Source organism: Phascolarctos cinereus, unplaced genomic scaffold (genome assembly GCF_003287225.1).
Source record: "Phascolarctos cinereus isolate Bilbo 61053 unplaced genomic scaffold, phaCin_HiC Scaffold_8;HRSCAF=390, whole genome shotgun sequence".
NCBI classification, from domain to species: domain Eukaryota; kingdom Metazoa; phylum Chordata; class Mammalia; order Diprotodontia; family Phascolarctidae; genus Phascolarctos; species Phascolarctos cinereus.
In genome coordinates this window covers 74,118,200-74,133,010 of record NW_027556291.1, presented here as the reverse complement: position 1 = coordinate 74,133,010, position 14,811 = coordinate 74,118,200, and the positions used below count along the sequence as shown (strand labels likewise).

Here is a 14,811-nt window from a genome sequence, read left to right as displayed (position 1 = left end):
CTCTGAGCCCTCTCTTCTCTCATCACTCAGATGCCTTTTGTGATCATCTTCTCTTTCACTTGTCTCACATGAAGAGGTGGCCCTTCTTGGCAAGGCAAACTCCTCTCCATGTAGAAGTCATCCCATCCCATCCTGTCCAGTCTTCTCCCATAGACTGGTTCCTCTATCATCCCCACTTACTCATTTGTCAGTCTCTCCCTGTCTACCAACCACTTTCCTGTCACCTACAAACATCCTCCCATCCTCAAAATCCTTCACTTGATCTATCCCCGATATCACCCCCATATCTCTCCTCCTCTTTTCTGCTAAAGTCTTTGAGAAGGCCATGTACAATCAAGATGCCTCCACTTGCTTTCCTCTCATTCTCAATTCTACAGTCTGGCTTCTGACATCATCATTTAACTGAAACTGCTTTCTCTGAAGTTACCAATGAGCTTTTGGTTGTCAAATCTAGTGACCTTGTTGGGTCATTTTCAGGACAGAAAGAAGGTCCATATGGTATTTTTAAAAGTAAGTATTTTTAAAAGGTGTGCTCTCTAGTAGATCAGAGATTCATTTCTATCAGAGTCAGGATAAACGAGCCTACAAGGCCACCTTTGGCTGTGGTCTTACAACCTCCTAATGCCTGAGTTTCCCAAGTGATTCCACATTCCTTGTAGAGTGTATATGAATATTCTACTGCCTAGAATGCTTTTTCCTAACTGTAATTAATGGTATTAGCTGGGAGCCCGGTCAGCTTGAAGAGATTCTCTATAGCCCAGCCACTACTGGGTGACCTTTCAAAATGGTATTCCTGGATACACAAAGTCACTTGTGATGACCTCAACAAAGGGCAGATCCTAGAATTCCAGGATCTACTGAGAAGGTCAGTAAACTGGCTTATTTCCCTTTCTCAAAAAAAAAAAATCTTTTGCCCTGACCAGGGTTAGGAATGTCTAGTAAAAATGTATTAGCAGTCTCCTGGATCCCTACTGGGACTGGTGTCTATTATTATTAGTGCTGGATGTAGACTGTTTTTTCTGAGTAATTTAATCATTTTATTAATAAGGCCAGTATGCTTGATGGGGGATTTTGATCCTGACAACTAGCATTCATGGGATTCTGGCAGATGGTTCCCAAGGTCTATGTGAGTGATGAGTCAGAGACCCCATGGAAGGGGATGAGCTAGGAAGCTGAATTGGTACACCGAGCCCCAACTCAGGAATACTGTCATTTTGTTCTGCTCCCCCTCCTGAAAGGAAACAGGTACCTTTGTGGGCAGCCCCCAAACAGTACGTAGGCTTTGAAAGCTCAAGAGCAGTGAGCTCTGCTTCTGTTACCAGAGGCAACTCCAAGTAAAGCTGGTGTCCTAGATAAGTTAGAGGCAAGGAATAGGAACCCTAAGGTATGGGAGTTCAGCCCTTTGGGGCTAGACTTTAGCAAAGTTTATGATAAAAAAAAATTTGTGCTTGATTTTGGAACTTCTGTATTTGGATTCTTTCTGAAGTGGTCTCAGCTACGATAATGACTACTGCAATGCATTTATAAGATGTCGCACAGGCAGTAAGTGGCAGAGCTGTGATTTCAAGTTGTTCAGCTCTCTTTCTTCTCCACCCTTCTCCACCCTTCTTGCTTCCAAAATGTCTACTTTGTAGATGCTATGATCTTTTTTCATAATGTACAGAAGGATAGAGTCACAATTAAAAATTTTTATAGATGCAAGTGTCACCTTTCCTTTGTGACTAATCAAATTGATATAATTTATTAGAAAACATATATATGCACACCTTCATATATAGCTCTAGTGATAAATTGAGGCTCTTTGGCTTTAATAGGATTGTTAGGAAGTTTATCTCCCCTATAAAAACCTCTTCACAGAATCTAGGTTAGCGTTCATATGTATTATCTTACCCAAAAGCCTATACTAAAAAAGCTAGTATACTAGCTATTCTGTCTAGCCAATCAGTGCCCTAGAACTCCCAGGAAATGGAAAACTGAAACATTACTAAGATGGGACCCTTTCTGTATAAAAAAGCAAAGCTAGTAAGCTCTCTTTGGTGCCGCAACCCTCACTGGCCATCTGGGAACAGCCAGCCCTCTAGCCCGGCCTAAGACCACAGGCTTCAAAAAGCAGCCCAGACACTTGGAAGACACAGAGGAGCCAAAGAACAGCCCCTTCCATCTCCACACATCCCAAGACCTCTGTTGGTGGCAAATTCTGCAGCAAACCTTATTGGCTAGTTCTGTGAGTGTGTGTGTGGGTTATCATCATAAAATTACTCATTTAAAAGGCAACTGCTACCACGAGTGGACAAGATGAATGAGAGATTCTGAGTAGCCATTCCTGTAAACTCTCATTTCCCCTTCCCTTTTAGCTTTGTAGTTAAAAAAAAAATCCTTTGGAAAATATTCTATGCTCTAAAATTGCCCACATCAGCCAGGAAAGCATGGTGCTAGCTGTGTCTGTTCCAAGCTACAGAACTGGGAAAAGAGTCCCAAGGCCAGCAGGGAATTCTGAACCCTTTCCATCTGGGCTTCTCTCTCACAAACGATCAGTCTGAGGCCATGGGACAGAATAAAACTGAGTAACTACTGGAGGAATGGAACCCTATGACCTGGGTCTCATCAGCCCTATAGTTTAAGACCCTGAGCTATTCAGTCACATATGGTAGAAATGAATTTCAACCCCGACAGATCTTTCCACCCCCAGAGAAGTGAGGCCCACCATCCCATGTCCCAGCTGAAACCAAATGCCACTCACCGCATCTAACATGTTGATGGGATGTGTTCGGCTGGTGTTAGGGAGGACGCATAACTGAGATGATCTGGGAATCTCCTTTTCCTCGGGAACAGTTTCATCCCCCACTTTCTCACTCTTCCTGCACCTAGAACCATTCGGCTGGCAGGTGTCACTCTGTCCAGGGTGGAGGGGAGGGAAAGGACAGGATGGTGATATTTAAGATGCCCAGTGCCAGGAGGGGCAGCATATCACAGGCACATGGTGAAACCTTATTTCATAAGCCTGATGGAAGCTCTAAAACAATGGGTGAGGCAGGGACATGACAAATGCCTACCTCATGTACCTGGGGGAAAACCCATTAGGCAACAACTCTCTTCATTCTTCTTCAGGTTCACAAACCAGCCCTTTCTATAGCCTTGCAGGTTAGAATAATCTACTAACCCTTCCCACACTTAAGAGAGCCCCTCTCCACCCCAACAGTGGTCCTGTGAGCTCCTCAGCTTAGAATTCTGGGAAGGCTGTCATGGCTCTTTCTTATACCATCATTACAAGACAGTGCAGACATCCCCCTCCCCACATAGTCTCCCAATCTGAGATTTCTCAAATTCTTTTTTGAACTTACACATAATTCTTAATTAATGCTCCCTCTTGGGTATAGCCCATATGGTTATTTCTCACCTCCAAAAGAGGTAAGATGACTTGATTTCTTTTTTTTTTTAATATAAATTTATTTATTTTTAGCTTTCAACATTCACTCCCACAAGCTTTTGAATTCCAAATTTATACCCCATCTCCCCCCTCCTCTCACCCCAAGATGGCATGCATTCTGAATATCCTTTTCCCTAGTCTGCCCTCTCTTCTATCTCTCTCCCCTTCTCTCATCCCCTTCCCCTTCTATTTTCCTGTAGGGCAGGATAGACTTCTGTACCCCATTTCCTGTATTTCTTATTTCCCAGTAGCATGTGAAAACATTTTTTTTAAACATGTTTTTAAAACTTTAGGTTTCAAATTTTCTCTCTTCCTTCCTCCCCACCCACCCTCACTGAAAAGGCAAGCAACTCAATATAAGTTGTACATGTGCAGTTAGATGACTTGATTTCTTTCAAATTAACCTTGAACTGGGCAGAATACAGGACAGTCCAAAAACCAAATCATCTTCTTAGATCTAAGACATTCCATGACTGAGAATACGCCCAAAGAATATCTTCAAAAAGAAAATAGTCTCCAGTCCAATAAATTATTTACAGTGGCTTGTTTGTAGTTGCAAAGAATTGGAAATATCTGACATGTCCAACCATTTGGTAATGGCTGACCAACCAGAGACCACGACCAATAGGGCATACTTAAGTGCCATGAATCAATGACAATTAAGGAAAATAAACAGGGACTTATCTGAAACCACATATAGTGAAGAAGACAGAATCAAAAGATCATATTATTTCAGTATTGGATGGGGTCTTGGTGGCTTGAAAAAGATTCTCTTCCACAAACTATGGCCAAAAGGCTATAAAACTGTTCATACCCTTTGACCCAATAATACCACTACCAGGTCTCTACCCCAAAGAGATCAAAGAAAGAGGGAAAGGACTCATATGGACAAAAATATTTAAAGCAGCTCTTTCTGTGGTACCAAAGAATTGGAAACTGAGGAGATGCCCATCAATTGGGGAACTGCTGAACAAGTTACAATATATGATTGTGATGGAATATTATTATGCTATAAGAAACGATTTCAGAAAACTTGGAAAGACCTGTATGAACTGGTACAAAGCGAAGTGAGCAGAACCAGGAGAACACTTTATACAGTCACAGCAATATTGTAAAGATAATCAACTGTGAAAGACACAGTAACTCTGAATGACCCCTCACAAATCGAAAGGACTCATGATGAAACATGCTGCCCACCTCCAGATAGAGAACTGATGAACTCAGCAGATTGTGTGTGTGTGTGTGTGTGTGTGTGTGTATACACACACTTGCACCTTATATACAAAATATACATGCATATTTATATGTATATGGACATGGCTAATGAAGGAACTTGTTTTCCTTAACTGTAATGTCTGTAATGGTTTTTTTTTTCTCTCCTTGCTTTCTCAATGGGGTGAAGGGGAGGTGGGAGGGAGAGAATTTGGACCTGAAAGCAAAACTGAATTACAAAAACTTTTAAAAAAGAACCCTTTTCACAATGTACCCAATAAATAGCCATTCATTCATTCATTCATTCATCCAGCTTTTGCTTGAAGATTTCCAAAAAGGTCAAACCTGTTGTCTCAGTATATACATGGATATATACTACGTAAAACTGATATAGGTGTCCGTATAAACACCTGGATACATACATAAACTTACATGTGCATACACAGACATTTATTTAATCAGAGGCAGCCAAGGCACAGTGGCTAGAGAGCTGCCTTGGGGCTAGGAAGACCTGGCCTTCAATCCTCCCTCTGACACATTCTAGATGTATGACCCTGAACAAGTCATTAACTTGGGCAACCTAAGAAACTGTTAGACTATAATTCACAGAGTAAGAACTGATCAGTATAAGATTCCTTACCAGGAGGATAGAATCCCAGGGCCAGACACATTCATGTGAACTGACTGCTATATTTCCAGAGCCTGGAGTTTTGTCTTCCCTGATGTAGATCATTATCTCTCTCTAACTCTTCAACAGTTGTTGTGGTCAAAAACCACAGGCCCCCTGGGAATGACCTCCTCTCTGAATTAAGCTAGGCTGGTCCTCAAGGCAACTGTCACATTGTCTATCACTGGGCCCACACTTGAAGCTAGTGCAGCTTGGTAGGGCTTGCCAGAGCATTTGATCCCAGGGGGCAACCTTCAAGAAGCTAGGGTGGCTACCTCCATTCAATGATGAGGCATCTAGGGACCTTACTGGGTTGGATATGCTTGTGTGAATGACAAAGGTAATGGCAGAGGACACAGAAAGGAGGGGCTGAAAAGACGGTATGGCTATTTCTATGCTGAATAGCTTCTCCCCCCAAAGTTTTAGTCCAAAATCCACATTGAACAAAAATACAATTACAAAACACTTCTAAAAATATGAAGGGAAACAAATGATTAGAGGAAGGCCTATTTATCGCTCATGGTTGTGCTGTGGCACCATCTAGGTTAATTTACACATTCAATTCTATACCAAACTACTAACCAGTTATTTTATAGAGCTATGCAAAATAGTCATATAATTCAACTGGATGGCTACAAAGCCTAGAATCTCCAGGCAAACACTACAAAGAACAGGAATGAAAGGAACATAGCATCTGCATACTTCCCATGATCCTCTAAACAAGCCATCATCCAAATGAGGTGGTGCTATTTTCAAATAGAAAAGTAAATCAAAGGAACCCAACAGACAAGCAGGAATCAGAAATGCTCAAAATCAACAGAAACTCAGGATCTAAATGACTTTGGAAAGGACGCCTTATTTGACAAGTACTACTGGGAAAACTCAAAAGCAGTTTAGCAAAAGAGAAAATCAACAGTTTAGGTCAGCATCTGACACCACCTCTGGGAAGCTCCACAGACGTTTGACTTCGGGGGCTCTTAAACCTATTTTCTGTCATGGACCGTCTGGCACACAGGAAGGCAGGCTGGAGAACAGGAGGGATCCCTTCTCAGGATTTTTTTAGGGGCATAAAATAAAATACATAGGATTAAAAAGGAAACAAATTACACCGAATAAAGCTATCAAAATGTTTTTAAAAAACAAAGTTCACAGACCTCAAGTTAAGAACCCCTGCTCTACTTAAATACAGCTAGAATAAGGGAAACTAGACTGGGAAAAAAACTCTTTATATCAATTGCCTCTGATAAACATCTGATGGTCAAGATAAACAAGGCAGCTAGGTGGTACAGCAGGGAATAGAGCACTGGGCTTGAAGTCAAGAAGACTCATCTTCCTGAGTCTCAGACACTTATTAGGTGGGTGACCCTGGGCAAGTCACTTAGCCCTGTTTGCCTCAGTCTCCTCATCTGTAAAATGAGCTGGAGAAGGAAATGGCAAACCACTCCAGTATCTCTGCCAAGAAAACCCCAAATAGGGCCGTGAAGAGTCACACACAGGGGGCAGCTAGGTAGTGCAGTGGATAGAGCACCGGTCCTAAAGTCAGGAGGACCTGAGTTCAAATCCGGCCTCAGACACATAAAACTTCCTAGCTGTGTGACTCTGGGCAAGTCACTTCACCCCAACTGCCTCACTGAAAAAAAAAAAAGAGTCACACACAACTGAAATGACTGAACAACACACATGGTATGTCCAAATCACTGATAGTAAGATGCAAATCCAAACAACTGAGGTTTCTACTCACATTCAGCAAACTGGCAAAGATGGGAATATCAAAATTCAAAGACTTGTGGGAAGACAGGCATACTACGTACTAATCCACTGTTGGTGCAGCTATGAATTGTTCCAAGTATTCTGGAATCATGGACTGGAAGATACTAGTGCTAGATTCCCAAGGAGTTCAAAGAAAAAGTCCCACATATACCAAAATGTTCATAGCAGCACATTTTGTGGTAGCAAAGAACTAGAGCTAAAGTTGGTGCCCAATGACTGCAGAATGGCTAAATCCCTAGTGTCATATTAATGTAATAGGATGCCCTGGAAGAAAAGATGAATACAAAGAATTCAGAGCCTTATGTGAACTGATGGAGAGCAAAGTATGTACAAACAGGAAAACAATGTCATGAACCTGAATACTGTATAATTACAATGAGCAAGACTGTTGAACAATAACAAAAAAATATATTTTTAAGGCAGCTAGGTGGCACAGTAGATGGAGCACTGGGCCTGGAGTCAGGAAGACTCCTCTTCCAGAGTTCAAATCTGGCCTCAGACACTTACTAGCTGTGTGACCCTGGGCAAGTCAAGTAACTCTGTTTGCCTCAGTTTCCTCATCTGTAAAATTAGCTGGAGAAGGAAATGGTAAACTACTCCAAATATCTTTGCCAAGAAAACCCCAAATGTGCTCATGAAGAGTCAGACATGAATGAAAAAGACTGAACAACAACAAAGACTTATCCTGAAGGAGTTGAGAAAATGCACTTTCCTTCTCTTGGAGAGCTGAGGGTCTATGGATGTAAAATGTTCACATGAACTGTCACCATATATGGCCAGTTGGTTAGACTTTTTTCCTCATTTTTAATCTGTTACCAGGGAAGTCATGTGTGCATCTGCGTGTATGCAATTGTGCATATGTAGGGATATAATCAGAAATGAATGTGAAGTAAAACAAAAGATATCAATACAAATGTAGTTTTAATTGTTATCAGTCATAACAAATGACTACGATACTACCACAAAATGGCCTCTATTCTAGCTCTAGCATTGAGTTTGGTGAACGAATCTGTGATTTCCCCTTTCAAACACTTTTATGCATCCACAGGCTTCCTATAGTGTACTGTACCATCTCTCCCACCTCCCCAGCCTGTTTTTCCAAACTGAAGAATTACTAAGCTTTTTAGTCTGTCTGTAAATTAAAGCAACAGGGAACTATAGTTTGCGTGCAGAAAAGCAGTCAAGTCTCAGAAGTGGGATATAAGAAGAACCTTACACACCAACCAAAGGGGGAAGGAGTCAGGAGCTTCATCAAATTATCCAAGTATGGGGATCCCATAACCAACCTCCAACCAAAGCAAAGCAAATTAGGCAGAGTGACCCTCCCTCTCCCAGCCGCCCTTTGGGGCCAACTCCTCTTCAGAGGCTCAAAAATATTCCCTGATATAGGCTCTACATATACATTCCTATTAAACACAGAGGTCGCTTTTTATCAGAGCTTTGGTACCCCCTCCACCAAGAAAGGGCTGTATCTATATGATGTCACAAGAACAAGCATGCCAATTGTGTGCATGTGTTCTTTTGGTACCACAGAATCAGGGCCTGGCACATAGCAGATGCCTCATAAATACTTCTTGACTGTGGGAATAAGTTCAGGGAATAGACGAGGGTTTGTTGAGGCCAGATCTAGGTGACCTCATTCAAGTACCTTATTACTATTCATGGAAGCTGAGACAAGAGTCATAGCAACAAAATCTGGATGCTTGGTGTTGATGTAGGCTAGTTCAATGGCCACGAGGTTGTGAACCTGCAAGGAAAGGTAGTGAAGTCACCCTACCTGTCCTGTCTCACTCCTTCTCTCCTTCTATTTGTCAGGCTGAGGAAACAGAGGCAGAAGTCATTTTGAGTAGCTGGGGATGGGGGGAGTTATAGTCAAGTTGGTGAAGACTGGATTCCCCTACAAGTCCTCTCTTTGTCAGTCTTTCATCACCTTATTCTGTGGTTTGAAAACGGTTCCCTGCTCATGTCCTATCTGGCCTCCTTCTAAGGACCTACACTCCTGCTTTGGGTCTGTGACCACAGATTTAACCAGGATGAGTGTGGCCTCCTGGGTATTCCTTCAGTTGATTACTTGCTGGGTGCAGTGTATTTGCCAGGATTAGTGGGGCTTACACTGGAAATGATCTTGGGCAGAGGCTCAGGTGGGTTTTTTCCTTTAACCCCCAGCTCAACCTCTACACAAGATCCTGCCCTTCCCCATCCCTTCTTTCTCCCTTCTCATTTCATCCTCTAATCAAGCTGGCTATTAGCACCCCTGCCAATGACTTGCCCAGGGCATTAGCAGGTCATGCAGGCTGGATGCTTTCCCCTCAGTGTGTCCTCTGGGCGCTGGCCCGAGTGGGTGCCATTTCCCTCTCAGGGCAGCTGTGTCCCAGAGCTGCCTTGGTCATTACCATTTCATTGGTTATTGGTAACCTCTTCCTCAAGACGCTGGCCACCACCTCCACAATGGCCTCATGTAGCTTGGGAAAGCGCAGCAATTCCTGGAAAGGGCAGAGCTCATCAGTCTTGGGCTCTGGTAGGAAGGCTGCTTCTGCCCTCCATTCCCCAGCTTCTCCAAGCAGAGTCAAGACACCTGGCTCCTTGTCTTAGCTCTCCCCCTTGCTTGCTATTGGACGTTGGGGAAGGCATGTGCACGGGTGTCTGTGCACAAGTGCGTGCATGTATACACAAGAAGGTTCCCAGACTTGGGTACTGTAAGTAGAACAGTGCTGGATGATTCTCTGAAGCTCCTCATGCACCAGCTCTACACAGCGGAGGCTCGGGGCTCTCTAGGCCCATTCTCTGCCAGGGAAGGTGGAGAGTGGTGAAGGCAGAATAGGCTCCTAGGGGTGGCAGGGAATTGGGGCTTTAGCATCTCTTTTTCAGCTTCTGTCTCTTGCATACTTAAATGCCTGTGGGAGTCAGACAAAACCAGACAAGGAGCTCAACTTGGTTCCTCCCCTTTCTGGCTCACCCTCTTGGCAATATGGGGGTGGGAGGGGGAAGACTTACCTCTAATTTTTTCACCTGACCTTAAACTTCCAGCTCTGAGTCATCCCTTTCCTCTTCCTCCCCCTTCTAATAGGGGACAGCTTGGAAGGCCAAGGCTCCACATGAAGGTCATTCAATCACTACCACCTCCTGTCTTATGGGAGTCATCCACTCCTTCCACTCCATCTAAACTTAACTTTCAAGACTGGTGAGCCCTAACCCCGCGTGACACTCCCCTCCACTCCCATAAACGCTTTGCAAACCTTCTATTATTGTACAAATGTGAGCTACTTCTATAAAGATTATTTCTGCCTGCTCCTACAGAATTTAGGTTATGGTGATAGACATGACACAAAGATGATAAATAGAATCTGTAACTTCTCTCAGTGAGCCATGGCAACTCCAGCGGCTCCACATGGATTCCCTGAGTTAGCCTTGGCTTGGCTCACTGGCAGATTTCTCTTCCAGAGCTTCTTTTGAGCCATGTTAAGGGGCCCCAGTTTCATTCCTTTCTGGTGTCCTTGACAATAGAGTTGGTTTCCTTCTTTGTCCTTTCATCCCCAGGGCCTAGCATAGCGCCTGCCTGGCTTGGAGTTAATAAATGGTGGATTGTTCACACCAAATGATTCATAGCACCAGAGGGTTCCTAATCTCCAGGCTGACACTCCCCTCCTCCCTGTTTCCAAGAATTCAGTCTCTCTTCCCTATCCCCCAAAAGCCCAATGTCTGCTCACATAAACGCCATTCAAAAGAATTCAATGCAAGCAGTCAAGGCTCTTCTCAAAGAAGAGTCCCGAGAGAGGGTCTGAATAGAGCAACACAGCTGCCACAGAGGAGCAAGAGGACTTGAGTCCAAATCCCTGATCAGCCGCTTTTACTCACTGTGTAACCTGGGCAAATCTCTTCATAACACTATGCCTTGGTTTTTTTGGCTGACCACACACCTCTGATTAAAGGGCTATTTCCCCCAAACAGTGAGACAGATCAGTAGAAGCAGGGTCACCTATAGGCATCAAGTGAGGGAAGAATGGATGAAAATGGGGAAAGTGGCTATGAAGGAGGGATCTGCTACCGTGACATTTCGGATGGCTGTCAAGATGTCCAACATGGTTAGTCCAGCCAGAGGATCAATGGATTCCAGAGTCTGGCCAAAGGTCTCATCTTCCACATGCGAGCACCACCACAGCTGGGAGGGAGTCAAAGGTTAGGCATCAGGGATGTGGTCGGCCCTGGCCATTCCCAATCCCTAGATATCCCCTATCACCCTTGCCTCAGACTAAAGTCAGATACAGAAATAGAGAAATAGAAAAAATACCAGCCAAGAGATTGGCTGTCAAGATTCTGGGTCTTACTTCTACAATCACTCACTGGGAAATCTCAGGCAAGTTGTTTGCTCTGCCTGAGCCTTGGTATGTTGGCCTAGATGCTCTCTAAGGAGCTCTTCCAGCTCTTAACATTTGCTGGGCTCCATGAGGCATCAGGAAGCAGCTAGGTGGCACTGCAGTGAATAGAGCGCTGTGCCTGGAGGCAGGAAGACCCAAGTTCAAACCTGGCCTCAGATACTTAGTTATTTGACCCTGAGCAAGTCATTTCACCCTGTTTGCCTTAATCCCCTAGAGAAGGAAATATCCAATCACTCCAGTATCTTTGCCAAGAAAACCCCATGGACAGCATTGGTGTGCTATGGACCATGGGGTCACAAAGAGTCGGGCACAATTGAACAACAACAAGAATCACATGATGCCCAGACATGATGAGAGAAAGGCTTGTGTCTTAACCTTCCCTGGCTTCCTTCAAGACTCAACTCAAATCCTACCACTTGAGAAGATCTTTCTCAGTCCCCCTAGCTGCTAATGCCTTGCTTTTCGGTTTACCTTCCATCTACTCTATATACACACCTTGTACATGCCTAATTATTTCTAGATTTCTCCTTCCCCTCCCCAATCAGAACAGGAGCTCTTTGAAGGCAGGGACTTTTTTTTTTTCATCTTTTTTGTTTGTTTACCGAGCGTTTACCACAGTGCCTGGCATACAGTAACTATTTAATTATAAAATCCTTGTTGACCCACTAATTGCTTTTTTGGGCTTTTGAGCTTTTTTTTTTTTAGGCAGTTGGGGTTAAGTGACTTGCCCAGGGTCACACAGCTAGTAAGTGTCAAGTGTTTGGTCTAAGGCCAGATTTGAACTCAGGTCCTCCTGACTTCAGGGCCAGTGCTCTATCCACTGTGCCACCTAACTGCCCCTTTTTTATTGTTTTTTTTTTTTAGGCTTTTGGGAAAACCCCATTGAGCACTAGACTAGAAGCTGCTGAGTAGGTGCCAACTTGCATTGGGAGAGAGTGGTCTGACAAACTAAAACCAAGTCAAAACCCCCCAACAACTCTTCTCCCCGACTATGAAATATTTGTTGTTTAGTCATTTGACATGTCTGACTCTTCAATGACCCCATTTCGGATTTTCTATGAAGTATGAAGGAAATAGTTTGCTAGATAGATTATCATTATTCCCTCCAACCCCGCAACCCCAACCTTTCCCTGAGCTTACAGTTCTGAGGTCTCAATATTCTTTGCTGTGCCTTCAATGGTGTTGCAGTATTCAGTGGCAAATTTGGTGATGATCTGCAGCAGAGTGGCATTCTGGTCTTGAACAGGCTGCCCACAGCTCTGCAGCACAGACTGGTACTGGGCTGTCAGCACGATCACACGTGTCTTCAGCTCAGGCAGGCAATCTCAGATGTGGTACATCAGAAGCCTGAGGGAGGGAACATAAGGACCAGTACTAGGTGACTCCCAGGCACTCTTCAGCTCTATCACCAACCTGCCCTGACCAGCCCTAGCAGCACCTGTTGAGTGTCTTAGCAAGAAAGCGGGTGCCATTCCAGTTGGCCAGAATGGATATTTCTTCTGCAAGAAGCCCTGCTCATCCTGCAGGGAATCACTGATGTTCTTTTGTGTGCTGATGTCATGCTGGCTCCTGTGGAGAGGGTCAAGGTTCAGACTCAGGCCCTGCTCCCTAGACCAGAAATTCAAGGACAATTCAACATTAGGAAACAATGCTATATAATCACATAAACAACAAAACACACATGGTCATACCAAAAGTACTCATTTATATTAAAAACCCTAAAAAGCATTGGCTTAGAAGGGTTTTTTTTTTAGCTGAGGCAACTGGGGTTAAGTGACTTGCCCAGAGTAACACAGCTAGTAAGTATTATATGTCTGAGGCCATATTTGAATTCAGGTTCTCCTGACTCCAGGGCCGGTGTTCTATCCACTTCGCCACCTAGCTGCCCCTGGAAGGGTCTTTCTCTTTTTTTTTTTTCCCAACGTATTAAAAAAATTTCTTTTTGGTTATTTTGAAAAAATTCTGTTAATTTATTTTGATTTATCAATAATCACTTCCATGTGCTTTTGAGTTTAGAATTTTTCTCCGCTTTCCTCCAAACCACCCTCCCCAAGATGGAGCGCCACCTGATATAGGCTATACATTTACATTCCTATTAAACATATTTTCACATTAGTGGTGTTGTAAGTAAAAATTAAAACCAATAGGAGGAACCTGGAAGGGTCTTTTTGTAAAACAATAAAATATCCCAAATCCAAAGCTAGCATTGTTTGCAAATGGAGATTTTATTAGAAGCCTTTCAAATAAAGGCAAGAGTAAAGCAAACATGGACCCTTCTTCCTACTACTCTTGATATCATCCTACAAATGCCAGTGACAGCAATAAGACAAGAGAAAGAAAACAAAGCCATACATGCACATCAGCAAAAGGGAAGCAAGATGTCTTCTACTTGTAGATGACATGATCATCTACTTGGAAAATCCCAGGGATTTGATTCAGGGAAGACAGTGTTAAGAGAGATACTCCTGTCTGTCTCTGGCAGTGTGACTGCCTGGAGACTCTTAGGAAGAGTGAACCCTCAGTTCAACTCAAAAAAAAGATTTGTTAAGCTCTCAGTGTGTATAGGATATCTCCTGAGAGAGAGATATATACAGCTTAGATAAGGCACAGTCTCTACCATCATGGAACTTATGATTATTTCTTCCAATACAATTTTATGGATGTAGGCACCCCAAAGACTATAGATTGCAAGTCATTCATCCCTTATCATCTCATGAAACTTGTGAATGTCCTCCCATAAAATCCTCTTCAGGAGGTCCAACCAATGTTCTGGGAACTTTCCTCAAACTCTGTACCTCAATTTCCTTATCTGTAAAATGAGGGAGCCAGACTCCATCACTTCTAAGGTTCCTTCTAGATCCAAACTGATGATCTCATGACATTTATGCCGATCCTAGTATATCACCATGGCTGTGCATTGGTTATCATCTATGTTCAAACTATAGAACTGACTGAACTTTTCTGGTCACACACCTTGTAGGGGATAACTTTTATGCCACTTCATGTGGATAAATGATTTAAGGTTTGCAATATTCTATAGTCCATTTGCAAGTTGCTCTGCATTTTCTACTCTTTGGATGACTTGCAGTCATATAGCATCACCAGAACAATACCAGTAGTGGGTGAATGCTATGGAATAAAGTAAGCAGAACCAAGACAACAACTGAAATCATGTGAAGGAAGGTACCATGGAAAGGCATCAGAATTCTAACTGATGCAATGATCAGGAATGATTCAAAAGCACTGGCATTAAAGCTTGCTAGAGAAGTGGTGGGCTACAGGTGTGGAATGAGGCATATGTGGTCAGCAACAGCTAAAATACTGGCTTGGTTTGGCTTCTTTGTTATAAGCAGGGAGGA

The 14,811-nt window shown here is 43.3% G+C and overlaps 1 protein-coding gene across 1 annotated transcript in view; it reads right to left on the bottom strand.

Annotated features, from left to right (window-relative positions):
• Window positions 1-14,811, bottom strand: part of LOC110200349 (dynamin-1-like protein) — a 46,206-nt gene that overhangs the window by 4,535 nt on the left and 26,860 nt on the right. Inside the window, 9 exon segments of the mRNA XM_078148059.1 lie at window positions 2,741-2,893; window positions 8,725-8,823; window positions 9,470-9,559; window positions 9,764-9,847; window positions 11,095-11,210; window positions 11,213-11,235; window positions 12,593-12,799; window positions 12,891-12,939; window positions 12,942-13,021. Of these exon segments, the coding sequence (XP_078004185.1) occupies window positions 2,741-2,893; window positions 8,725-8,823; window positions 9,470-9,559; window positions 9,764-9,847; window positions 11,095-11,210; window positions 11,213-11,235; window positions 12,593-12,799; window positions 12,891-12,939; window positions 12,942-13,021 (901 nt within the window).